This window comes from Amblyomma maculatum, chromosome 10 (genome assembly GCF_055883805.1).
Source record: "Amblyomma maculatum isolate TAMU_Amacu chromosome 10, ASM5588380v1, whole genome shotgun sequence".
Classification (NCBI taxonomy): Eukaryota; Metazoa; Arthropoda; class Arachnida; order Ixodida; family Ixodidae; genus Amblyomma; species Amblyomma maculatum.
In genome coordinates, this window is record NC_139353.1 from 32802917 (window position 1) to 32828662 (window position 25746).

Here is a 25746-nt window from a genome sequence, read left to right on the forward strand (position 1 = left end):
TCTTATTTGGCAGAGCTGCCAACTTGGGCCTCTCCTTTCATACGGGAGGTTCAGATCAGAATTGATCTTCCAGGATCTTTGCTTTCTGTGTCAGGCACACTACTCCCAGGCCATTTATACAGATTGGTCAAAGTGGGGCTTCATATCTATGCTTGATGGGCTTTCACACAAGGCTGTATACATTGAGGAGTATGTATGATGTAATGGTGGAACGAATTATAGGATTAGTGATTAGGTAAGCAGCAAAGTTCATGTACGTGATCTGCAAGGAGAGTCGGCAAATGGGAACCATTAATGCTGTCACATTATGCCCTTTAAGGTAAAGCTTAGCTGTAGCGCCAAATTATCTTCCTTGAAAATAGGTAGCGTAACTATATTCATTGTCATCCCAACTGCATTCAGTACAAAACAAAGATCTCTTATTAACGCATCCGAGCTAACCACTGCCGAAATGTTGCTCAGTAAACCAAGGCATTTCTCCCATTTACTCCTTGTTCAAATTTTTGCTGCTAGAAATTCCAGATACGAAGATTTCTACTGTGGACCACCATATGTGGAACCAAACCCAATGGGCATTAAAACTTCGTTCTGCTGGCGTTTTAGGGGTTTTAGGACATCCACAGGATGTCTGGTGAAGTTTCAATGCTCGCTCAGTGGGAAGGTCTTGACTGTGAGGTTGGAAAGGGCACAATCCAGTCTAAGGAGAGCCAGCCGGGGCTGTTTGTACTGTGTGTGCGACACGAGTGGGCTGACCTTTCGCCTCATGATTTATCACCTTGCTCTCTCCCTGCTGCCCATGCTCCGACCTGTGGACTTCCCAGTGGCACGTCTACTTCGTGATGAGGAATGACAGCTATAGGCGGTACTGTAATTCCACCATGTACACAGACTATGCTAACGGCACTAAGAAGAAGGTGAGTGCACGTGCGCCTGTTTAGTGAAAAAAACGTGGGACGGAATTGCTCCATTTTGTACTTTGGGACTTAAACCGTTTTGTTATAATACTTATACATACCTTTGAATAAACATTAGTGCATCATTTTTGCTAGTGTCAAAAGCCATGATTCTTTCATAGTGCGAGCTTGTTATAAGGTTACAAACTGCTGTACAGGATGTAATGAAATTGATTTAATTCTTTCATGTACTTTTTTTATAGCGAAACTTTAGAGCTATTAATGAATTCTTTACAGATTGTGCTTGCTATAGTTTTGGAAGCTTTGTCGATCAGTGGCAGTTCTAATTAACCAGCAGGCACTGTCTGTCTAGAAGAAAGCCATAAATAGTTCCACACTGCATTTGTTAAATGAAAACACCTAATGCTGTTATTGTCTGCTTGTTGTATTTTATCGAAACATTTTAAGCCTCTCAAGTTGTGTGAGAGACAATGCTGTGCCTGAAGTGTAGAGTGTCACAGCAGGCCAGATATCGCAGTTTTTCAAAATTATCTGAGGGAAAAAAAACAGCACTGTGGTTATTCATCCACCACGGCTACGTGCAGGAGTGTCAGAAAGTGGACTCCACTTATTTAACGTGCCTGGTATTCAGCAGAGTGTATTTACTCATAACAGTGTGACCTTTCTTGAGACAGGCCTACAGGCAACGGTTTGCTAATTTACCAAACGTTCATTTCCATTAAAATCACTAAAGAAGCGAAAAACATTCTTCTGGAAGGATGTGATCTGTTCTACACCCCATTGGCACAGCTTTGATTTTGCAGCCGAATCCATGCTTGCAGTTTAACGCTAGCCAAAGCAAATATGAAGCGTTTACCTCTTGGCATACGTTTGGAGGATCGAAGAAACTCGCACAGATAGATGGTGGTGCCTTTTTTCTCTCGTGGTAGTTTTGAAAAACTCCATTGACATAAAAGCACCAAGACAAATGGCTTGGCCCCGCCTTAATGCAGGGTCATTTCGCTTCCAACTTCCATTCGAAGTGTCACTTGCTTGTGACCTGTGCGGCTTGTGACACATGCACAATGCACTGGTGTTGAAAGACCCTGTGTTGTGTTTTGTGAGTGATGTTGTCGATTGTTGAAGTTGCACTGTGCACCTTTGTGGCCACCTTTCTTGCGCAGTTTATTTCAGTTTTTTTGATATTGGTTGCCACTTACCAGATGGAATTGACTCGAGCCTTATGGAATTTTAACGTGAACGGGGCCATTCACCGAAAATCTAGCATCAGCGGCCGTCCACCAGCTGGCATGGCCTAGCACTAACTGGACGTAGGGTTGCCTGACATTAGATTTGGCAGACGCTGCCAACTCGAGCTTCTCCTTTCGTATGGGAAGGTGATATCACAATCAGCCTGCCAGGACCCTTGCATTGACGTATACCCCTACGCCACACAGGCACGTTCATACTGCTTGGCTAAAGTGGGCTTTATGTGGGAGCTGATAGCTTACGCTATCACGTCATACCCAGGCAGAGCTTAAGTGACTCCCATAATGTGTAATAAAGTTGATTTAATTTAACTGATAACTTTTATCATCAATGAATGCCCAGCTTTATGGCTGAGTTTGTGTTTTTAGCTCTTTAGTTTTACGTATTACCAGTCGTCAAAAGAAATGCATAGCACATTTTAAGGTCTCCTCGGTGCTTGTTTATTGCCTGGCTGCAGAAAAATAAGCATCTCGATAACTGCCGAACAGAAAATCTCTATAGCTTGCCTTATGCATGCATTTTCTCTGCAGGAAAATGCTTAAGCGTTCCTTGTGCTTTTGAGTAGTGTGTAAAGTTGACAGCGTATTTCTTAATTGTGTACAGTTGAGTGCACTCATAATGAGCTTAGCCTTCATGCCTGATGCTAGCATCATGTCCAGGCATTCATCATTAGTCAACATTGCTGAATAGCGCCAGAAATCTGGCAAAAAGTTTGTGTTGAAAAATTATTTTGAACTATATATTAAATGATTTTTGTCCCAGTATGGACACAGTAGGTGCAGTTTGTTTAAAAAGACAGGTTTGTGAGTGTAATTTGCGTAGGTGGTTGTAGCCGACATGCTCACAATGTGGTAGGAGTAACGCTCCAACAGGCATCTGCGGACGAAGTGTGTGCAGCTGTAGAGTGTGCGTTGAGCTTGAACACATGCAGTGATATCCCGGTTAAAAAGGGCCAGCTCTCGGAAAGAGAATTGGAACGATGAATGGAATTTAATTGCTTCAAATTGATTTGCAATTGTGTTTTGTTGTGTTTTACAGTGTTTCCTATTACAGCATAACCTGTAGTAGTTATGGCTTTTGCCATACTATTTGAAAGCGCTACTACTTGTGTGCAGGTTTCTGCCCACGATTCTTTTTTTTTTAGAGCTAAGCATTTGTTATGTGTGGGCTCGAACGTATACTGGGTGATTTTCTTAAAAACATTTGCAGATTTTTTATTTTAAAACCTGCGATAGATGTGTCACTGCAGACATCATGGACATGGTAAAGATTAATGATTACACAATTAATTAACTAAAATAAACTTGTGATTCTTTATTTTATGGGACAATTAATGATGTTGAGAAACTGAAGGCTGTCAACATTAAGGGTGAGTCCCTTCTTTAAATTTGCTCAGTTGGCAGTGTGGTTCTGAATGTAGAATGCCATGAAAGCGCATTTGAAAGCTCATTAGGGGAGCTTTCTGAAATGCATATTTATAAAATGGTATCGCCCTCATTTCTTATGTATCAGATACAGGCATTCTTTGTGTATCTAGTGTTGTAGAAGTCTATGCACAATGTAGTCATTTTATAAGCATGCAGTGTGGGAAAACCAACTTAGTGAGCTTTTAAATACTCATCTTTGGTGTTCATTGTTTTGAACTAGTACTTTGCTGATTAAGGAAATTTAAAAAACTGGGGTCACCTTCAACCTTGGTGACCTTCTCAATATATTTGCTTGTTAAAATAAAAAGTAAAAAAAATACCCGTTAATTTTAGTTGAATGAGAACGTAATTGTTATCTCTGTCAGTGACATAACATCCATCTCGCCGTAGAGTCCATTTGCACAGACTGCACCAATATACCCATTGCAGGCTTCAAAATAAAGAATCTGTAAACGGTTAAACGAATAACTCGGTATAATGGAGTTTATAAACGATTCAGCTCGCAAATTGAGTATTTTACAGTCTTCCAGCTGCCTTAACCGCAGCTTCCTGTGTCATTGTGCAGAGTTTGCTTTCAGAGTGTCAGTCGCTGCATCAGCCTGCTCAGTGCAAAACCCTGGTAGAGCAGTGTGCTGTCTTTGTTATAGCTCCCAAACCCCCTGCCCTGTAGAACTTGTGTACTCGGTGCTCATCCCAGTATTTGTAGTTGGTGTGGCCGTAGAGAGTAGTTAGACCGCTGTCGGTTTCATTTGGGATGCCCTCTGTGTTCCTGTGCACATTTGTCTTTGTGTGCGTGCGTGTGTTCACCCGTACGTTTTTGCTGTGATAGCCTCCTTTTTTTTTGAGCTGGAAGCCTTTTTTTTTTCTCAGGTACGTAGTTGTGTGCTCAAGCACACTAGACCATTTTTTTATTGCTGAGTATACTAGAAGTCCGACTGAGTGAGATGTTAATGTGTGAGAGAGTCAGAACGGTGAAACAGTGCATTTTATTTAATGCCGAGTCTGGGCTGAATCTAACGGTTACCTTCTTCTTTAGCTGTATTATCATATCTTTTTCTCCTGTGGTAGATAGCAAAACCCTTCTGCCTGGCCTCTTAGTTCTTAGAGCATATGGTGGGTACGAAACAGCATTTTCAGCATTGCAGTGACACCTGAGGCACGCTGAAGAACATCAGCAGTGAACCCAAGTTTTCTATTCTTGAACAGTAAATTTTAAATTCAGAAAGGTGAATTACTTTTTTCATCAGGAATAAAGCTATAAAGTTTATTATATTGCACAGTTTTATTTTTTCTGTAACGCTTAGTACAAATGCCCAAGGAAGCAGTCTGTGATGCTGATAACTTCAAATTTCAGTGTTCCGTTGGAATGTACACTGCTTATAATATGCATGTTTACATATCGCTTTTGCCATCATCTCAATCAGCGTCTAATAGCTTTCTAGATTTATTGACTGATTACCTAGAATAGTTGATGATTGATTGCTCTTGAAACTGATTAACTTGCCTAATTCTGAGAGCACTGAATGTGAACTTTTGTTTCTTCAAACAGCACAAAGGACGCAGATGCAGTGGCAGTGATAATGGGTGGTGAGGGTAAGCAGCTGCCACCCCCCAAAATTGGTGGCCATACCGAAATTTGGCTGCGCCGAAGCCAGAACGGCGTTATGCCTGCCAGAAACTTAATTCTTCCTGCACGACCTCACTATGAATTTCGTAGCATTGCTCCTGCGCGGACGAAGCTGCAAAGGGACGCACATCATGCTTTGCCCATGTCTTTCATGCTGTTTCAAGGAGCATGAACAAGCAACTAGCTTCTACTGCTGCTTTTGCTAACCTTTAGCTTTGCAGACAACAAAAAAAAAAGGTTACAGGATTCCACTGGCAAAAGCCTTTCTTCATTTATCTTTTTCACATTTTTAAAATTTTTGTTATATTTTTATTTTATTTTATTTCTCTTTATTTTTGTTTTTTCTTTACCTTGTTTTTAAAATACTTTTCAATGTTTATATACTTAGCCAATTTAGTTAATGCAGGCTTGTTATGTAGCTATGGGATTGGATTCTGGGCTTCTAGATTGATTTACGACCTTTCTGGATTGGCTTATGTGGCTTCTGGCTATTGATTAACCAATGTTTAGATATTTCAACCAATCGAGCCAATGTTGGCATGTTATGTGGCTACTGTATGCATCTGTCTTGTTTAACACATTTCTTCGGATGCCACTCATGAGCCAGGAAAGGCTACTGCCTTGAAACAATGGTCAGAATTGGATGACGAGCCAAGCTCTAGTGGCTTTGTTTGTTCCCCGATTACTGCGTTCTGCTGAAAATGTCTGCTTCGGCCTAACATTTGCCCCTACTTTTCCTTGTAGCAGCCTGCTGCAAGATGCTAGATGTCAGCTGAATGCTGTAGAGAAGTAGATTAGGTGCAAAGTAGAGTAGAGTAGACGCGCTGTAGTGGTGCACAGTGGTTTGAGGGGATGCACAGCGGCTCACTCGAAAGCACAGCAAACAAAAAAAAAAAGAGCAGTGGAGGATGGGGGAGGGAAACCAGTGGTGTTTCCTTCCGGCGACGCAGCAACGAAACTGGGTACGCAGCCATTAAACCTGCCCCCGTTCTCGCAGACCTCCGTGAAGGGGCTCCGCTCTGTGATATCGTTCACGGCCAAGAAGGACCCGGGTGCATCCTCCTAGCTTGCCTGCCGCCGTGGCTGCCTTGCGCATGCGTGCGTGCCTCTCTCTCTCATTATCTTATCTCTCTTTCTCTCTATTTACCTCTGTAAGTTGCCCTCTCTGGTAAAGCCATGGCTTCTAGGCTGCCCCTATTGCCAGTGACAGGCCCTCTGTATTACACTTCTTGCCAGGTTTGCTTTGCAGCCCTGTCAGGGCATTCTGTTACTGCTGTTATCTGTGTGCAGATCTCTTATCTGTGCCGCACTAGAGGGTTAAGGTAAGCTCTGTCTCTTCTGCACTTGCCTTCCAGAGAGGCCGCTGCCTGTCAGTGATGCCTAAATTGTTATCTTTATATATCTATGCCTTATCCGTGGATCCACATCGTAGGTGCTAAATGACTCATTTGCACAAAGTGGCTACGCTTGTTCTTCATGTGCCAGAACATCCGGTTAGGGCTTTCAACCAGCTCCACCTATGCATACAACCCTCAGTTGCCAATTAAGCTTCGAGGAATGGTAGTGCAGTCATGTTTAGATTTCGCCTTCAAAAGCATAAGCAGCAAGTTGGCAGGAGTCAGACTAACTCTATACCAATGGGCCCTGAAACTCCATTGGATGTCCTGTGGATGTTCAGGACATCCAGTAGAGTTTCATTGCCTGGTCGGATCTTATCTGTACTGTGGCAGTAACCTAGGTTAGGTAGTTGATTCTGTCTGAAATACTCTTTTCTTGCGGACTGCTTTGATTATTCAGCAAATTTTACAGCAGATTTCTATTCAGCTTATCCCTGCATAATGCACTTTTACTTTGGTACTTGTGAAGACAGTGGTCAGATCAGTCCTATCAGCTAATCACATCAATTTACATCACAACATGCAATTATTGGAAAACAAATAACTGTCGTACAGTTTTCCAACATACCACATGTGACTAAGGCCCTGTACCAGGCATCCAGCATTCCATTAAAATGTTTTAATGCCTTAATGCCTTGCACGTGCAGTTCATCAACTTGAATTTTAACATGTATTTGCCCATACGCATTCACGACAAATAAGTTTGAATGAACACCATAGGACAGGAGAATGAAGGCAGTAAAATAAAATAGCTCAGTAAAAAAACTGCTTTTGTAAAATATGCATTATTCTAAAGGTAACACATTCTGCTAAAGGCATCAACATTTGCTTGAGACGAGCTGAACATTAATTTATTGAACTGTATAGGATAAAACTTATAAAACCAAGGCATTCAAATAAACACAGTGAAGTGTGACAAAGAATGTCCACTTGGCCACTGTGGAACGAAAGTTCAGTGCTCGGGCAGAAAAAAATTTAACATTTCTAAGCAAGGAGGGTTTGTACGTGAGGTTCGTTGATATATTTTTTTGATTATGGTGATATCGTCAAGTGTTCAAGTGAATTTTGCTTATCAGTTTTTTTTTGGAAATACAAAAAAATGCAGTGCAACTGCTTGTTTCTCTCTTCTTTTTAAATGGCTGCTTTGCATTTGGACAGCTGCTGTGTGTGGTTTTTGCATGCCTTGTGCTCATGGGCTGCTCTGTATTCGAAAGAACTCTTACGACGAATATTCTGCTCTTTGCTTTTCTAACTGCGGGCGACAAACAATTCCTCTGCAGCAGTTCGGGCCAGCCGATTGTGTGGCCTTTTCAAGAGGGTGACGATAAAGTTAAATAGACAAAAGTGGTGCACGCTGTCAAAGTTTGATGCTGACTGTGTGGGATTGCTGTTATGGTTGTGCAATGTTGCGTACCTGCCAGATTCCCAGGACCTAGGTTCAAAATTCTCCAAATTCGCACATACTTAGAAAGTGCACATCTGTTACTGTATTAGATTTCTAGCTGTGATCTATACAGATAGGAGTTGTAGCAGATAGCAGATGCAGACATTTTATGTTCATGTTTGGCTTTTAGTTTCGAAGCAGATAGCATTCCAATATTTCTTTGTTTCTCGTTTTGCTACAAATTACCCATTCATGTGTAGGTTTGGTATGGTTTGTGGGGTTTCCATCGAAACGCGGCTGCCGCAGCCAGGATTCGATTCTGCATCCTTGGGCACAGCAGCCGAGCGCTGTAACCAATGCGCCACTGCGGCGGGGCCATTCATGCGGACTGTTGCCAGTAATTTACATTGTGTATTATACTGTTGCTCTATGCACTACATTCACAAGTGCAAACAGTGGCAGACACAAAGCGAACTGCTGCGGGTGGATTGTTTGGCCCACTTTGGCATTGTCTGCCTTATTGATCGGTCCCTAATGGCATGAGCATGTTGCTTTGCGCTTGCAATTCCAGCCACTCGCTTTTATCAGTGTTGTTGATGCACTAAGCTTACATGTTTTCCCTCTTTACACTAGAACACCCCTCACACACTCCCTATATTAATCATCGAAACATATCTCAAACTTTTTCCTTTTTATGAGTGAGGTGTTCTAGCGTAAAAATGATAAAATCTGCATGGCGCACATTTGTTGGATTGTTCGACGCTCGGTATGTGCAACCTTGCAGACATGGCCTGCTGTCAGTCTCTTCGAAAGACTTGTTTGTATCAAGAAAAATGTTTCTGCAATGACAGGTCATATTGACTTGCTCTCAAGATGCGCTAGTGCGCTCTTGTAAAACGAGGTGCTGTGAACATTTCTGCACCGAGTTTGGTTTCTTGTAGTTCATTGGTTTACCTTGTCATTTTCATTGCCATTCACATCTGTTTGACTTATCTCAATAGACCATTGTGGCATAGCTCGCACCATTTGCGCCCCATTTGTGAAGCACGTTTAGTCACCCGCTTGTCACAAAATGTCTATCGTTTGAAGTGTGCCAAGATTTGTATGGCGAGTTGCCACGAGACATGTGAGCCATTTTCTTTCCTAACGTCATACGTATCTGAAAGGTAATTGATCACTGTGGGCTCATGTTTACTGGGTGGGCATTTAAACTCTCCTCGACATACCGCGGATGTCCTAAACACCCAGGAAATTCGAGGGAAGTTTCAATGCTTATTGTGATATTTCCCGCAAGAGCTGCTGCAATCATTTGGCGAGCTGTTTTAAAGGAATGAATAAAATTTTATAATGCATGGATCACCCCATGGTGCTTCAATGTGACCACTAAAGGCTTCTTAATTGAACTTCTTCTCTCACAATGTTTTGGTCTAGGTTTCATTGACTGAAAAAGGGCTTTAATCAAATATGTCTAGGTTGTGTGTGACATGAAAAGAAGTGAAAATAATCATCATTACATCGTCTTTTGTCATGGTGGCTCTTGAATCAGGCTGCCTTATGCTGTGGAGTGAATTAGAATGATGTATTAATGATCATATTGCAATTTATTTCATGCTTCACACGATCTATGCCCACCTTATTTGACACCACCACCAATTTTTCAACTGATAAAACTGAAATCAAAACAGCTTGAGCGAAGGAATTAATTTACAATTAGTGGTTGGTAATGCTTTAAAAGTGGCTAGTTGCAGCATTTACTCGAATCTAGGCTGGCCTCAATTCTAGGCTGACCTACAAAGTTCAGAAGGTCAGAAAAAAAAAATGCTTACTCGAATGTAAGCCGAATGAAAAAAGGCATTGACTGGGACTAGAACGTTTATTTTATTATTCTTGCAAAGCTCGTCGTAGCACATCTAGTGCTCACTCATTGTTGGCTTCATTGACATCGCTGTCCTCTTTGTCGCTGGCTTCTTCCGTCTAGTGCGTTCGAGAAACGGCATTTTCAGAAGGCCTGCACAATCAATTTGGCCAGAATTTCAACTGGGAAATTTCATGCCGCGGTGACCCAGCTTGCCATTTGGCTAAGTAAAGCATGCTTGATGCACCCGGTCAGTGTGAGCTGGTGGTCTTGCAGTGTCAGCCAGTCGTTGTAATGCTTCTATAGCCTATCTTTAAATGGCTCGTTGATGGCAACGCCAAGTGGTTGTGGCTGGATGGTCATACCTCCGGGTGTTCCCGAAATGTTCGTACTGCCATCCAAAAGCACGGACTTTACAGCATCGTTAAAGTGGCTATGGTTGGGCATAACGGAATGAGTGTGCTAAAAATCACAGACACGCAAGGGGGAACGCAAGAGATGACACGACGCATGAAATGCGGACTTTCAACTAAGTTTAATTCTCAGCGGTGCACATTCTTATGTGCACGTTATCAACAGTTGCAAAAGCACGTTATGCAAAAAAGTGAAAAACAAAACAAAACAAAAAAAAAAAACAAAAAAAAAACAGAGCAGGCATAAAACCATGCACGATTCAGTTCAACTTGTACACTTGTTATTTCTTGATATATTTTTTATTTTCTTAATTTTTATTTGTTTTTATGCCCTATAGCCATGCTCTGTCACACAGGCTAGAAAAGTATGTCGCAGTAAGGTGTGAAGCATTGGTGGTATTTCTGGCACCACAAACCATTCAAAGTTTGTGCGCTGAAGCCAACTCTGAAAGAAACGATGGACAAAAAGAATAGTTTTGCAGTGTCTGCTATCAGAACAAGTTAGTGCAGTGTGTTAATGGGTTGTGTATGAAGTTTTGCTGTCATGCAGTGTGGCTTACATGTACCAGGTGGGATAAGGTCCGTGAATGAGAGGTAGCAAGAACATAGTTACAACAGCTCCCTGACGCACTAGCTGGAAACCTCACAGTGAATTGGGCTGGGCACAAATGCAATCCTTTGCTAGAGAGAACGTCGGTTCTTCCAAGGTTCATAAGCAGTCACTGTAGGGAGTTGCGGAAGGCATTTTCGATGGCTTTGTTTTACAGGCAGCGGAGGTTGTGTAAGCAATCCATTGTTAGCTTTAACCAAAAAAGAAAGGATGTTTTTAGCTGTGTATAAAGTGACAGAAAAAAATAATGAGTGCGCAAGTTTTACTGAATCGTGCATATTTTTAATGTGTGCTCTGCGCTTTTTTTTTGTGCATTTGTGTCCGTTGATAAGGTGCATACAAGAATGCACATTGCTGAGAGTTAAATTCAGTTTAATGTGCACTCAGAACCTCATGCTGTCTCTTGTGTTATCCCTTGTTGTCTGCCTGTGATGGCCGGACACTTCAGTTTTTACTTTTTCGATAATTCGGCTTTGGCAGATTTTTTTTCCGGTATTTATTTCAGAATGCATTTCATTTTTCTTGGTGCGCACTATTTTCAGCAGGTGAACCACCGGTTTTTTTTTTAGGGATGTAATGTGAAACTCCTGCGTGGTCAAAAGTAAAATCTGTACAGGCATTTTTGTCAGCATGACAGTTTCTTTCCGGTTAATTAATGTGCAAATAATAGTGCTTTGAGCTGTGCTTGTATAGGGAACTTCTATTGTCACTGAAGTGATATGACACCTGCACTCGTGCGTTGACATCCATAACAGTCATCAAGAAAGTAAAGCAAATAAATAAGATAGCTGGCAACCAAAAACTTCAGTGCAAGTTTTCTTCTAAGGACTGCCAGAATATGGTACTTTAATTTCATTGATGCTTAGCGATTTCGTGCCAGGGTTCTTCATGCAGATGATGAACCTGTGCTTTACTGACTAACTGTGCTAGGTTGGTGATGACAGTGAACAAACATTGCTTAGCTTTTAGAGCTTCCTGGCCTGTAGAGGCATGAAACCTGGTTTAGCAGTGCCTGAGATCACATAGCACTAAGCTGGTGTAACAAGTCCGCCATCACGTCACACTCCTGGCCTTCTTTTTTCAATGTATTTTCAACTTTGAGGTTATCTCGAGCTCAACAGGCAGATAGCTATGCCTTGCATGCCAAGAACACTGACCTTTCTTGATTAAAACCAAGTTTTGAAAACTGAATTTGGCTTAACTTTATTAGTTGGTTTAAACTGAAAGATTAATTCCCTACTTTCAAGTTATTAACAGTTGTTGGGAAATAGTACCACAGGGTCAGGTACAGTACGGCCCACTGTTAAAGGGAACATGAGACTGCATATCTGCCATGCTCTGCAGATTACTCCGGAGAGAGCCGGGGGCAAATGACCGGATAAGATGCATTCCCAGTAAGCACGGCCAATTGCTCTTCTCGAGCATGCACATGGTGCAACCTATTCTCACTTGTTTTTGATGGCAGTGATTTGCAAAGGGTTTAGGCCACGCGATCACCCGTTCCCTTTAACAGTGGACTGTACTGTACATGCACTGATGCTTTATGTATTATTACAGAGAAGAGAGCATGCAAACAAATTTTTGCGTCTGTACTACATTAAAGGATTATGAAAAAGCGCTCATGACATCATTTTTTTTTTGCTAGTGGTGAAGCTACTTGGGCTAAAATTCTCCTTTCTTGGAATAACTACCAATAGGCTAAATTCACCTGGGCATGAATAATCATATGGTTAGCTGTGTATTATTTCCCATATCACTTTACAGAAAAAGCATCCTGGAGCAGAAAGAAAAGAAAACACATTTGGTGCCTTCTATAATGGAGTCTGGTGGTTAATCATAGTCCTAATTTTTTTTTTTCCAGGTCTCAAATAAGTCATTTTTTTGGAGACAGCAGTGTGGAACATTGGCTCTTTCTGTGGTCATTGCTGTAGGACATTTTTAGTTTTGAACAATTTTGTTTACACATAAATGTAACTGTTGTCTTCTTGAAATAAGTCGCAAAGAAAGAATGTTTTGACATTTGCTAAGGGCTTTTCAGTCCACTCCAACTTAATTAAATTTTTCACTTCAGTTGAATATCTCTTCTTTTTTTTTTGCAATGGATACAGATGCAAGCTCTCTGTTTGATCACATGATTCACATTTGATCATAATTGATATTCATAATTTTTCTTACAGTTTCGAGTGTGTGTGTTTGGCATATATTTCTTTACCACATAAAGTTTAAGATATGGAGCACTCAAATTAGTAAAACTGACAAAAATTTGGCCTTTGCATTTTTCTATCCTCTGGCTTTTAGTGGTATCAACACAGTGTCTTATACTTTGAAATGATGATAATCACGCCAATTTCAACTCACCAAGCAGAGCTGACAGTAGCCACAGGTAGACCGCTGTCACCATTGTGTGGCACGGTGCAATTAGATATATATGGCTAGTGAAATGAATCAAAGTACTGAAAACCTTCGTCCTTAAGGAGGGATCACTGTGGCATTGTAGTTTTTGCATCTTAAAATAATGATTTCTCCTAGCTGTAGTGTTCAAGTTGGCACCTCTGCTCACGGAGGCCAAAAAACCAAGTGTGAGCATTGTTGCTTTGGCTGCCGAGCACTTTCGGTTTGCACTTTTCTGCACATATGTGTTGATCACCACTTCTTCTTGCACATGGCCTCGCCACTTGCACAATGTTGCACTCTACTAACTTGCACATATTTGTTATGTTTTTATTTTTTATTTTTGCATGGTCTAAATTTTTTTGGCAGCTGCACTTGGCTGTCACGAAATATTTGGGCTGCTTTCCTGCTAGCTGTGTTCCAGCAGCAGTTTTACTGAAACATGACCGAACCTACTCATCATATCTTGTTATTGTTTGCAGACTAAATATGGGAAGGGCAGTTACTGTTAGTGTAAGAAAAGTGCGTTCTGACATTTGCTAAGGTACTGTGATGAGAGAGCAAATTTTGTTCATTTTTTGAGGTGAAAGCAGTGTGCGCCAGTTCTGAGGATTATTAATAAGATGTTACCAGATGAGCTAGAAACTGTCGGGGCCACTTCAGCAATCTTTATAAAACATGCCTGCTGCTGCAGAGTTTGGGTAGCTTGGGTGAGAACAGTGCTAAGAAATGAAATGCGAACATTTTGGCAGATATCTGCAGGGGAAATGTTGAGAGAAAAGATTGCGACACTGACCAACGTTTCACGGCAGGAACCGACATTTCAGTGTCAACTAGGCACTTTCTTCAAGGTTCACTGGGTGGGAGCAAGGTATACGCTTTTTAAACTTCACTGTCGCTACCACTGCTGCAGCAAAAAGTATAAGTCACACAAGTTGGGAGTAAAAAATAGGTTAAGTGTGTACAGAATGTAGTGATTTTGTGTTAGCGGTCAACGTAATGCTTCAAAGATCCGGCAAGGGTGCGTGCGTCCGGAACGTAGCGGTTTTGTGTAGGCAGTCGACGTAATGTTTCAAAAATCTTGCAGGACTCTTGAAGTGTTACATCGGCTGCCTGCACAAAATCGTTATGTTCCGAAACTATCGTTCACTCTAACCTATTGTTCGCTGCACAGCAGGTGTGACTCATGTGCTGACTACTCTCCCACAACAGGGGCAGTGGTAGTGGAGTTTAAAAAGCGCATTTCTTGTTCCCAACCACTTAAACATTAAGAAGGCACTAAGTTGGCACCGAAACGTCGGTTTCTCTCACCACAGACTGGTTGGAGAGTTGCAGACTTTTCTTTCTATACATGTTAAGCACTGTGCGTTGCAGGGAAGACAAGATTTTTCTTGCAAAGAGGGCCTGCTGTATTTGAGTTGATTAGTTGCTGCTGCTGGAAATTACTTGAGTGACCCTAACTAAAAATGCCTTAGGGCAGCTAGATTGTGGCATAACTTTTGTGATATTAGTCACATTTATGTAGCTAGGTACTGCTTCACTAGATGAAAGACTTGGTGTTTTTGAGATTACCGCTGCTTTCAGCCATAAGTCTATTATGTAGTAGGTGAGATATATGGCTGCACATTCTTCCTCTCTTGGTTCAGCATTTGCCTTGTCTGCTTTGACTGGTACGGCCAAAAATGGCCACGCACATCAATGTTTTGCACTCTTGTTGCCACACTCGTTGAAGTGCATGCACTGCTTCACACGTATGCTGCCTGTGTTCATGTCCGTTGAGCTGCAGTAGGTTGCACACACCATGGTTCTAGACTGGAGAAGCTAATGCTGATGGTTGGTGCAAAGTCATAGTGTGGAGAAGCGGCATTCGGTACGTAGTGGTCCCAAAGTGCTGCTGCATTGTAAGTTTTCTGAAGTGTGCTCTGAACGGTTGCACAGAGGACAGGTGCGTTCAAAAGGACATTGAAGCAATCGCGCTGCCCAAATGTAGAAAGGCCCAGGAAATGTATTTCATTCTTAGCATGCAGTGCTGTCCAAACTGAGATATCAAGCTGTTATGTATACCCGTTTACTTCGGCTACATTTGCAACCATAACATACGTTGTTTGTTACGGGTTAAAGCCAGAAAGAACTCTGGTGAATAGTTCAAGCAGCGATTGAGCACAGCTCGGCTGAGCAGCCATATTTACCACAAGGACAGCATTTTTATGAAGCAGAGTCTGGAAACTGGGTTCTTGGGCTGTTGACACTTAAAAGCGTGCAAAGGATTTACAACTGTGGTTGGTTGATGCAAGGTATTCACCAGATGCCGCATCACAGGGTATGTGTCAACATAGTGCTATTTTTGGAGTCCCATTTCTGTTAATGTTCATCACCCTGGCTAAAAAGTTCATGCATACAGACACTCTCCACTAGTTGCTAAGTTTTGCAGGATGCGATGCCATTTCTCAGATACGACGAGGAAGAGAGATGCGAGGGAGGATAAGTGTACATTACATTTGTGAAAACATATTTGACTTCAGAAATTAAGTGCCGAACAAACTATTTTTGGCCACTCAACGGGCCCTGACGTGTCAAGTAGTCAACTTAACGCAAGCAAAGAAGTATGGTAAAAGGGCTTCTTTGCAAGAAGGTACAGAGTAAACAACCCTCACTACTTGCTAACCATGCATACACTACTTGCATAGTCCATTTGTGATTTGTGTGTGGTTAGTCCTAATTCATTATTGTTCCGCCCTCCCTCCCCTGCTTATCCCCTCCACTTTCTGTCTTGCAGCAAAGTAGACTGTTCATACCCAAGCTGCCCAGTCTTAGTATAGGATCGTGAGAGGAAAAACGAGCCAACGCCCCTTGTCTGCTTGCTCCGCGCCGTTCTGCTCCCAATGAACAACCACCGCCAGCCAACAACAACCTTGCCACAAGTGACATCCCTCACTGCAAGGCCGCATCAACGATTCTGTGTGGAGATGCCAGCGACGGTGACGAATCAAACTGGGTTCCCTTATTTCTTCCTTCATCTCGTCACCACCAGCCAGCACCCTTGGGGAGAGAAAAAAAATGAGGGGGACAAGCCGTTGTCCCTATGCGTGGTGGGTGATTCTGCATCACGTTGCCGACGAAAAAGAGACACTCGCTGAACCGCAAACGCGCCATTGGATGTATGCAGAGAGTTGGTTCATGCAAGCCACCTCCTGCTCGTGCGCTGCACGCGCGCACGCACTGCTTCCGGACGCGCTGACCACAAGTGAAGGCAATGCACGCCGAGGGTTACAGGAGGTCGCTTAGGTTTTTTGCGTCTCGTTGGGAGAGCTGACTGCATGATCCTTGATTTCTTCTCTCCCTCTTCGCCTTTCTCCTTCCTTTGTGTAGTTTCTACCATTGCCCCGCATCATGAGTTTTCCATATCTTTCCATTCTGAGGGTGATGAGAGAGCCTGCCAGTGTTGCCTGCAATACACGCGACGGAGTCAACAGGGCAGGCATGCATTCCGTTTGTCATGGCCACAACTTGTGAAATGTATGGTTCACGAATTTGTTGACCTCGGGAAGGGCTCAGTTGAGGCTGCGTATGGTATGAATGTTTACATCACACTGGTACTTCCATAAAATGAGCAGTTTTTCAGAGTTTGAAACAGAGCTCACAGGGACTGAACCGTTGAGCAGTTAACTAGTGAAAAGAGCAAAACTCAATGTACCCATGACAGCCACGACATTAGCGAGTCAGTTTGAGGTGACACTGATAACAGTCAGTATCAGTGTTGTGATCATGAAAATAACGCTTTCCACTGCACGGGAAAATGAGGCCGTAACACTCTGTGGCACTGTGTGTGAAAGCAGGCATGTGTCAGTTACGTTAACACTTGTCTCGAACCTTGATTCCTGCAGATCAGCTCGGAGGAAGAGGCTGAAATTTACAACTGACAACAGGAACATTTTATTGCTGTCCTAGGAATGCAAACATAGTCATTGAATGCAGGCTGTGTTTAATTAGAGGGCACCATCCCTCCTGCATCACTGCAGATTTAGTATATGCTTGCGTCCACGACTGAATTATCCTTTCACTTTAGATCACCATCAAGTATCAATGTGTAAAAAGCATTATAACAGCTGCCTATATTGCGATTACTTTCGGTTGTTGCTGATCTGAACAGTGGTTTTGGCAACTGCTACTGAAAAAATGAAAATTTACTATGCTATGACAAACCTTCCGATAGGTTGCCCCGTCCTTTGCTCAGAATTCAGCGTAGATGTTGGGATTGATAGTGTGCGGTCTAGTCATTATATACATCACAGGTACCTACATCACACAGTTGAGGTTCCTTAAGCTGTTGAAGGACGTCTCGCTGTTTTTCATTTTGTCTTTGTTGGTTGCCTGAGGCATAGCAGTTAATTGTTTTGTTCTATAAAATGCTGTTAAGGCTTAGTTTAATCTTTGGCTGTTTCAAGTGCAGAACCTATGCATGTGCTTAGTATCATGTCAGATTAAATAATAGCACTCCTTCCTTTGTTCAGTGATGGGTGTAAAGGGTTATGAGTTTCTGCCCTACAAATCTGCAGCTTGAACGCCAGAGAGAGAAGAAAAGAAGAAGAAAAAAGAATGATGTCCAGAGCAGTTTGGAAGTTGCAAAATCGCACAGTTTGTAGTGCAGTCATTTTGAAGAGCTTCATTCTGATGTTTTCGTGTCCCTCCAAATGAAGACCATCAGTGTAGGTGTAATGCAGGACACAATGGCTAATCATTGGCACCCATTTTCTTGTTCAGAGATAACACATACCTGCACAGCCAGTTTTGTCACTTCTGTGGCACTTTGTTTTGCTGACGTTTGCACCGATGAAGAAATGCGTAACTAGTTGTCATTAACTCGTGCTTTTGCTATGCTTCCACAACTCCTTCTAGTAATTATGACATCTTTCTTCTTCACTGTGTGAGGGCCGATGTATTATTTATGGAAATGACCCTAGAAATATGGATATTCTTTATTTATGTCTGCAGGTGAATACAAATCATTTACAATTTTGCAGAAATGGCCTTTTCCCAGCTCGTTTATCAAACCATGATCAAAGTGCTAGCTGCCAGAATTGCTGTATACTTGTCAGCAGTCTTGAATGGTTATATTGATTTATTGCCTGCACCTGGCTATTTCTAGGGCAGTTTTATTGTTCCTAGATGCTCGGAAATTATTAATGTGTCAGTTCATTCCAGTTATACACTAGATTTTTTTTTTTTTCATCTTAATGAATAATTTTCTTTACATTACTTCATTTTAGGAAACTTTGTTCACAAAACAGAAGTGCAGTGCAAATATTCCTTATTATCACTGTTAGAGCTTTACAGGGCTGAAGATAGTATGTAAAGTAAGGGCCATTTCGAGTGAAGTCATTTTAAATTTCATTTTTTCTTCTTCGCATTGATAGAGGTGAAATGCTTTTCTCAAAGTGGAGCAAAGATGCTAAGACACCCACCCGAGCTGGGAGTGGAGTGGAAATTGCTGATCTTGTTTTGGTTTTCCCTGCCGCTATCCTCTCAGCAAGGCCTTTGTTGGCTCTCGTGCTTCTTCAGTACCCATGTCTCATGCAGGTGTGGTCAGAATCGGGGTGTAGGCTCATTTCAAAATTTCAGCACGACATATTCTACATCCAACCATATTGCAGTATTGCAGGATTGCTAACGTGCGCAATCAGGCAAAGAAAATAGCTCGATTCAGTGGGGCTTTTTTCTCTATGCATGCATCCAAGCTCTCCAACCCCTTTCCAGATCAAAAATTGATGACATTGCTTAGGAGCTAATCTGAGAGCGGTGCGTGTTTTGTGAAGCTTTATAAACAATAAAAAAAAGCCAGGAAACAGTTGCCACATCTTGGCGGCATGTTTTAGATGTCGCCGCCCCGGTGCGCTGTGTGAAGCTTGGACATCTAGTTTGTTTAAACACGTTCTTTTCCAACTTCCTCTAGCTGGCCAGTCACCACCAAGCGTGTTAAAAACGTTTTTCATAGTTACAGCTTCACATAAACTGAACAAATGTTTGGTTACATCTGATTTTAAATTATCCAGAATCGACCTTACTTCGTGGTGTTACACGACTTTAGTAAGAGACGCGGTACAGGAGACACAACGAACATCGCACATCTGTGGCTTTCGTTGTATTGTTCTCATAACTGCATACGTTCGCCACTTTATAAGAAATGCAAAGGCTACCTGCTTAAACATCACGAGTGTATATCCGTGAGCTGAGAGTAAGTGAAGACTGCAAGTGTTCTATGCAGACTTGCAACTTGTGTGGCAGCCTCTGAAATTCATTACTATATCGAGGACCAAGTGCTGTGCTGAAGGCTCTTGCTTATTTTTTTCACATGACTGTGCCCTTGAGTACTTAAGCTTGTTTAGCGAAATCGCTCGGCTTGTTTCTTACCCCTCATGAAGTACCTGTGGTGCATAAATTGCCTGCAGTCTAAACACAAGTTTAGCATAGAAATTGAGTGACACTTGTCTGTGACTGCGTCATCATCTTGTCCATCCTGTTTCTTCACCACAGTTTTGTAGTTTTGTCCTTTTAAGTAACTTGCGCGTGCTAGAGAATTTTTCCTTCAGTATGTGCTTATAATAAACAAAGAGCCAGCAGAGTTCTGTCAAAGTGGAGGTCCATGCTGGCACGTGCATTGTGCAGTATTGTCCTGAAATTCGAATTGACTGAAAATGAATATTGGTGCATCACATATAAAATAATGCTCATGGATACCTCATAATAGGTGATGCACTGTTCTGTTCAAATATAAATGACTCTACGGGGCATCTTAAAACTGTTGCAGTAAAGTTTTGGCTTGTAAACACACAACATGATTGAAACATAGCTTGTTTGGCCGGTTTAAAAATGCAGTGAGCATATATCATGATGCGAAACACAGCGTGGAAACGAGTCAAGAAAGAGATGACACATAGAGGGCTGTGACTGATAATTTAACTTCCGCAAACAGGGAAATCGAAGATGCAAGGTGGTGAAGAGAAAAAAAAAATCGCTATGACGGAAGAAGAACAAGTCCCCTTTGTGTACCTTTCCTTCTTCTCAGCTATGTCTTTGCATTGGTGCTGTCATTGATTACATTCATAATGCATTTGCTGCCATTCGTGCTTCTTTAAGCAAGCCAGCAGCTGTCATAGAGGACCTTGTATGTGTCGTCTCTTGCTTACCCCATTTCTACGTATTTTCCATCATGCTTACTATTTGCTGACTAGCACTACTCTAGGCTTTCGCTATGTACATGGGATATGCTCAGAAATGTTATCAGAAATAATCACTCTGATGTGCTCTGATAGGTGGCGGAGAATTTAGGGGGAAATATTTGCTTCAGATAATGTTGCTCTGGCACTTGCCTCGGATGCATTCGAGACAGATCTCGCCATTAATCTGGTAGTACTAGGTTTTATGGCTAGAGGCTACTGAGCGCACTGATGGAGGTATCTGAAAAATTGTCTCATGACTATTTAATATTATTGCTGTGGTCCTAGAGCCACCAGCTAACCAATTGTTGGCAACAAATGCATGCAGTTTCCTCCAGATTCTGATTATTTTCGATCGAAGGCCACTAAAACAACTGCACAAGAAGAAAGGCACACAGGTCATTTTGGCCGCCGGTTTTTGCGGCAAAGTTTGAGGAATGTTGTACTAATTTCACTCTCCTTGCATTTCACTCTGGCTTTCTCTAATTTGATATGCAAAAAATGTGGAGGTGGTTATTTTGCTAACACTTCCTCATGCTTGCAGTCTAAGGCTGAAAAATTGTTAAGAGGATAGTTAAAACATTGATCGCGCTGTTCATTCTGCATTACATGCTCAATACAAAATTTACCATCTGAAAGCATGGCAACAGCAGCGTTGTACTAGGGTATCAAATGAGATATTTTAATGTCACTTGTGTTCACTGTGATCCAGGAAGCCATATTAGCAACTGGGGCACACGTGGCTATCTTTTGACATTTGTGCTGCGGCACACTGAGCTATGGGGCGCCATGCAATAATAAGAGTTAAGCACCCTGCTGTCTCATCGAAACCTGGAGTTAACACTGAGTGGAATTCTTGGAAATCTGCATTGTGCTGGAAAGCAGTCTATATGCATTTCAGCTGATGCCAGTTCAAGTCACAAATCTCATCTACATAACCACTGCATTATGTCTGAAGATTTGCGGTGGCCTACATTCTCATTTTCTTCATGGCGCTTATTGCCATCGTTTGACTGGGCCTGCAAGGAATCAAGAAAGGTAACAATTGGGAATGCTGTCATTTTAAATTCTGAAAAAAGGGCTCTTTTGGATTATTGATAGGCTGTGAGTCCATCCAATAGCTGCTTCAGGCGAAATTGTTGGCACCTACATATTTGTATATTACACTGCATATTAGAGTAATGAAGCTGTGTCAGAAATCTGTCGCGGTTATCTGCTTCTATAGTGCATCTTGGCTTTCACTTTCTATCTAAATAATTTCTTAGGGCCCAAGCACTTTGCTTCAACAGGAGACAGCACCTAGCATTACTGTGGCAAACTGAACTGAAATCGGTTGGCTGGAATGCAGTGGGCGTGTTCTTTTTCATTCGCTATATACCAAAGTCATGCACTCGAGCAGCTAAGAGCTCTGAGGCAACACATAGTTGGAACCACAACTTGCTTTCAGGCCTAGCTTGGAATGCCATTTTCCCCTGTGGGATGATATATGGGAGGAGGTGTCATTTCCATTTTTCCGTGTAAATGATCAGCAAACCTCACAGGTAAGGCACGAGTGAAAAAAAACAACAACCAAAAGTTGAAATTGGCTGCTGTGATGCTCCTGTCAGTTATATTTTTAGGCGGAATTCCTCTTTCACTTGTAGGCAGGCACATGTGACCAAAATGCGCACCTCACTTAAACCATTGTGTTCAATTTTCACTTCTAGCGCGTTCCATATTCAAGCCTTTTCGTGACTCATCCTCGAAACACTTACTGTTCTTGGTTTCTGCGCGTGTATGGTTTCGTCCTGTGGTGATGTGGAACCCTTGGTAACAGCAAGTCGGTGCAGTGACTACGAACTTAATCGCCTCACCACAATGTACTAGCAGACCTTCACGTCTGCATTCCCTGCAAAAAAAAAAATCTACATGATAATATACACGATGCACTGGGGTCGTTTTTTCTTTCTTTCGTTGCTTTGGCTTGACTTACTTCTGAATTCTTCAATTATAGTGATGAAGAACAGTTCACCTAAGATTAAAAAAAAAACACAATGCAGAAGTACGTTTTAGGACTAGCATAATCCTGTATATAGAATGACGCGTGCATATCAGTAGCCAACACAACGCGACAGACCTGAAAATAGAATTACCTGTCACAAGAGGCCATTTTGGGTATAAGCCGTTGGGGAGTATGGCTGGGGAGATATTGTGAGTGCAGATATAAAAGAAGCACCAGGAAATGCTTGGATGCCATGATTCAGTGGAGTTTTGAAAAGTAAGCGATTTCTTCTTGTGTTTTATGTCGGAGCTGTTGTGAATGCTTACAACTCATCTTACTTATTAAATGTACACAGCTCTTTATACCTTTGTTTGATGTTGCTTGCTGTTTGGTTTGCTTCACTAATTTCAGAGAGCATATGTTTTGTTATGGTTTTTTGTTTTATCATTGTTACAGTTGAAACTTGCCATGCATTGTTTCAGCATACTTTATCTTAACTTTGGTGTGCACAGTCAGTTTATTTTTTGTGTTTATACACTGGTGAAAATCCACAGAGTTTCTCTTGAACTGGAGTCTATATATGTTCAGAACATTTTTTCCATCTGACATCTTTGTTTATCGCCTGCGCATTGTGTGAAACTACAAAAAGGCGTTGTCAGCTTATTCCATTTTGCACTAAGTTATTTGTTTGATTTTTACATGGCTTTCTTTCATGTTACATGCAGCATTGTTTGTACAGCATCATTTGTGTCAACTACACCTTTAATATAATTTTCGCTATAGCTGTGCATGAGTTAAGAAGACCAAATTGAACTTGTTCCATTTTTTAGCCATTAGTTGAGCTTTGTATTACTTTAATTATTACTTTAATATGACTCTGGTGAGAGCTCATATGCTTCAGAATCGAATGTGCTTAATCTGTGATGCACGCTTTGAGAGGGTGATGAAACAATGTGCTGTCTAGTCAGAGACGGAAGTTGGATGTATAGGTGGCACAAGCCAAAGTGGCCAAGTTAGTTTTGACGCCGCACTGCCTACGAATATGGATTTATGTAAATCTCCTTTTGAACATTCCACCTCATTGGTTTCAGTGTTGACTTCATTATTGTCATTGTGCATTGGACATGTGGCTGTTTGTTTTTTCCTTTTTTTTTTTTTTGTAACATTTTGGTTCAAATGTGTTTTATCGTTTTTATCAAGCCTATTCTTTGGTAGTTCATTTTTGGAAATGCACTTGTCTTGTGTCTGATTGACATGTCTAAAACAAATTTGTAATTAGCATACATGAATATAAGTATACTTTCCACAATGTGAAAAATGCAATACTGACCTGTGTAACGTTTTGTCAGACGAATGGTACTCAGCAGAACGTGCACTAGCTCTATACGCAGATGAACGAATGTTTGTTAATGCAGTGGTGAATTTGAAATGAGAGCAACTCTTGTTTTGAAATGGACTCTGTTTACATAGTGAATTGGTATGCTTTTGATATTGGCTGCTTCACTCATTACACATTTGATTTTGAAGCCTGGCAACATTATAGTTACTTATATACATAACTGTACATACATTAAAAAACATATATGCATACCTAAAAACCATAGTTTACCAGGCCTTAGTGGAAAAGGGAGAAAAATATATATGTAATTAAGAGGAAGTGTTTGTAAACTGCCTTTTGACTGCGTATGTGTTCTTGATTTCCTATGAGAACAGACTAGTGTGTAACATACGTGTTAATTAAAGCAAGTTTGTTAAATCTACATGAATGTGATTTATTTTGTCCACCCTATGCATCGCGAGGTACGCAGCATTTGTGGCTGCACCTCCAGAAGGGTACCGCAGAAGCCTTTGAAATGTGATTGACGTTATGCATACGTGAAATGTAAAACCAGTCCGGCTGCTGAAGTTGTGAGTCAATATCTTGAACGTTTCGCGAAACAAACTCCAGCCATAAAATATTTTTGGACTAGTACTGCATGACCAGTTGATTAGAGCTATCGGAGTCATTCAAACACCGTGCATTCAAAGCGCGCAGAGCAGACGACCCGGAAGTGAGGACAGCAAAATCCCGCGCGTGGCGTTGCACTCGCCCGCGCCGCGCGCTGAATGCTGGTCGTGACGTACTTATGCGCAGGCGCAGTGTGCGTCGCAATGACGTCACGACGCTAGCCCTGACAGGGGGACAAAGAAAGATGTCCGGTAAGAGTCTTGCCGTGCTGGCGGGTTCGGCGTCAAAATAGCGCCGATTCTCGCTTCTACTTGGCTTAGAAGGCGTCTTGTTTCGTCGACTGAATGTTCCGCTGTCTTACAGGTGTCATCGCCAAGTACCACTGCAACTACTGTCAGGAGGACATCACGGGAGTGCGCGTCAAATGTGCGGAGTGCGCAGACTTTGACCTTTGTTTACAGGTTGGTAGCGTTCTTCTGGCCGTCCGGGTCGCGCGGGAAAGGCGCGGTCGGTCCTGCGCTTTGCGACGCGTACGACCGAAATCTAGCCAACGGGCTCGGTCTGCGGCATTCTTTCTGCCAGTGGAATCGGGCACACGCGTCCCGAGGCGAGCGCCAAAAACACCAACAAAAAGCGCATGGCTTCCGCGCCCGCTCAGATGCGAAACTGCGCGCCACGAACGAGTAGGCCGGATTTGCGCCGTCGCGCGTTTTCCGTGCCCGTCTGCTGCTTCGAGGCTGGTTTTTTTTTTCCCCGCTTAGCGCCCGACGAAGCCGTTTGAAGCTGAGCGCGCTTGCCTTTATTTACGAGCGGAGGGAAGTATGAAAAAACATAGCTGGCGCGGCACATAAGCCCCCCTCTCGCTCTGCCCGATCTCATCGCTGTCGCTCGCGGATCGGTCTCTGCGTACAGCTGCGGCACGCTGCTCTCTCCTACAGCGTCGCGCTCGAGTTGGCTTCGTTTCACATAGGGCCGGTACCGCCACACTTGTGGGCGCATCTGTTTTCGAAATTTTCGTGTCTGCAATAAACCCCCCAGCTGCCGATTGCTCATCTCTGAACGTTCTGTGAATTCTGAATAGATTTTCAAGTGTGTTGCTAGAGCAGGGCTCGGTTCTTTTTCACCGGGGAAATGAAGGCTTCCAGACTCCCAAGCGGTGTTTTTCATGTTTAACCGCGAACATTGCTGTCGGCCGCTTTTGGAGGCGCGCCACAATCTCGCCGCACGAAAAAGAAAAAAAAAACATCGTTGCCATATCGGCGATTATGTGCTTCAGTGCGCGGTTGCTTGGTTTCCACCTGATCGTTGAGGTACCTAAGCTTTAACGTCTTGCAACA

At 42.4% G+C, this 25746-nt stretch overlaps 2 protein-coding genes across 6 annotated transcripts in view; both read left to right on the top strand.

Moving 5' to 3' along the window:
* Nucleotides 1-24221, top strand: part of LOC146176104 (regulator of G-protein signaling 7-like) — a 71991-nt gene extending 47770 nt beyond the window's left edge. The window contains exons 15-17 of one of the 2 annotated variants that reach the window (XM_084582442.1): nucleotides 822-914; nucleotides 6214-6314; nucleotides 16043-24221. In XM_084582442.1, the coding sequence (XP_084438568.1) occupies nucleotides 822-914; nucleotides 6214-6282 (162 nt within the window). In that variant the 3' untranslated portion in view covers nucleotides 6283-6314; nucleotides 16043-24221. The remainder of the gene's footprint in view (nucleotides 1-821; nucleotides 915-6213; nucleotides 6315-16042) is intronic. The other variant, XM_084582443.1, reaches the window with a different exon arrangement.
* A 175-nt stretch (nucleotides 24222-24396) lies between these two features.
* Nucleotides 24397-25746, top strand: part of LOC146176105 (transcriptional adapter 2-beta-like) — a 34330-nt gene continuing 32980 nt past the window's right edge. For 2 of the 4 annotated variants that reach the window (XR_014701493.1, XR_014701492.1), the window contains exons 1-2: nucleotides 24397-24660; nucleotides 24773-24870. Coding sequence is in view for 2 of the 4 variants with exons in the window: in XM_084582444.1 (XP_084438570.1) it covers nucleotides 24588-24660; nucleotides 24773-24870 (171 nt within the window). In the remaining 2 variants the exon portion in view is untranslated. The remainder of the gene's footprint in view (nucleotides 24661-24772; nucleotides 24871-25746) is intronic. The other 2 variants (XM_084582444.1, XM_084582445.1) reach the window with 1 other exon arrangement.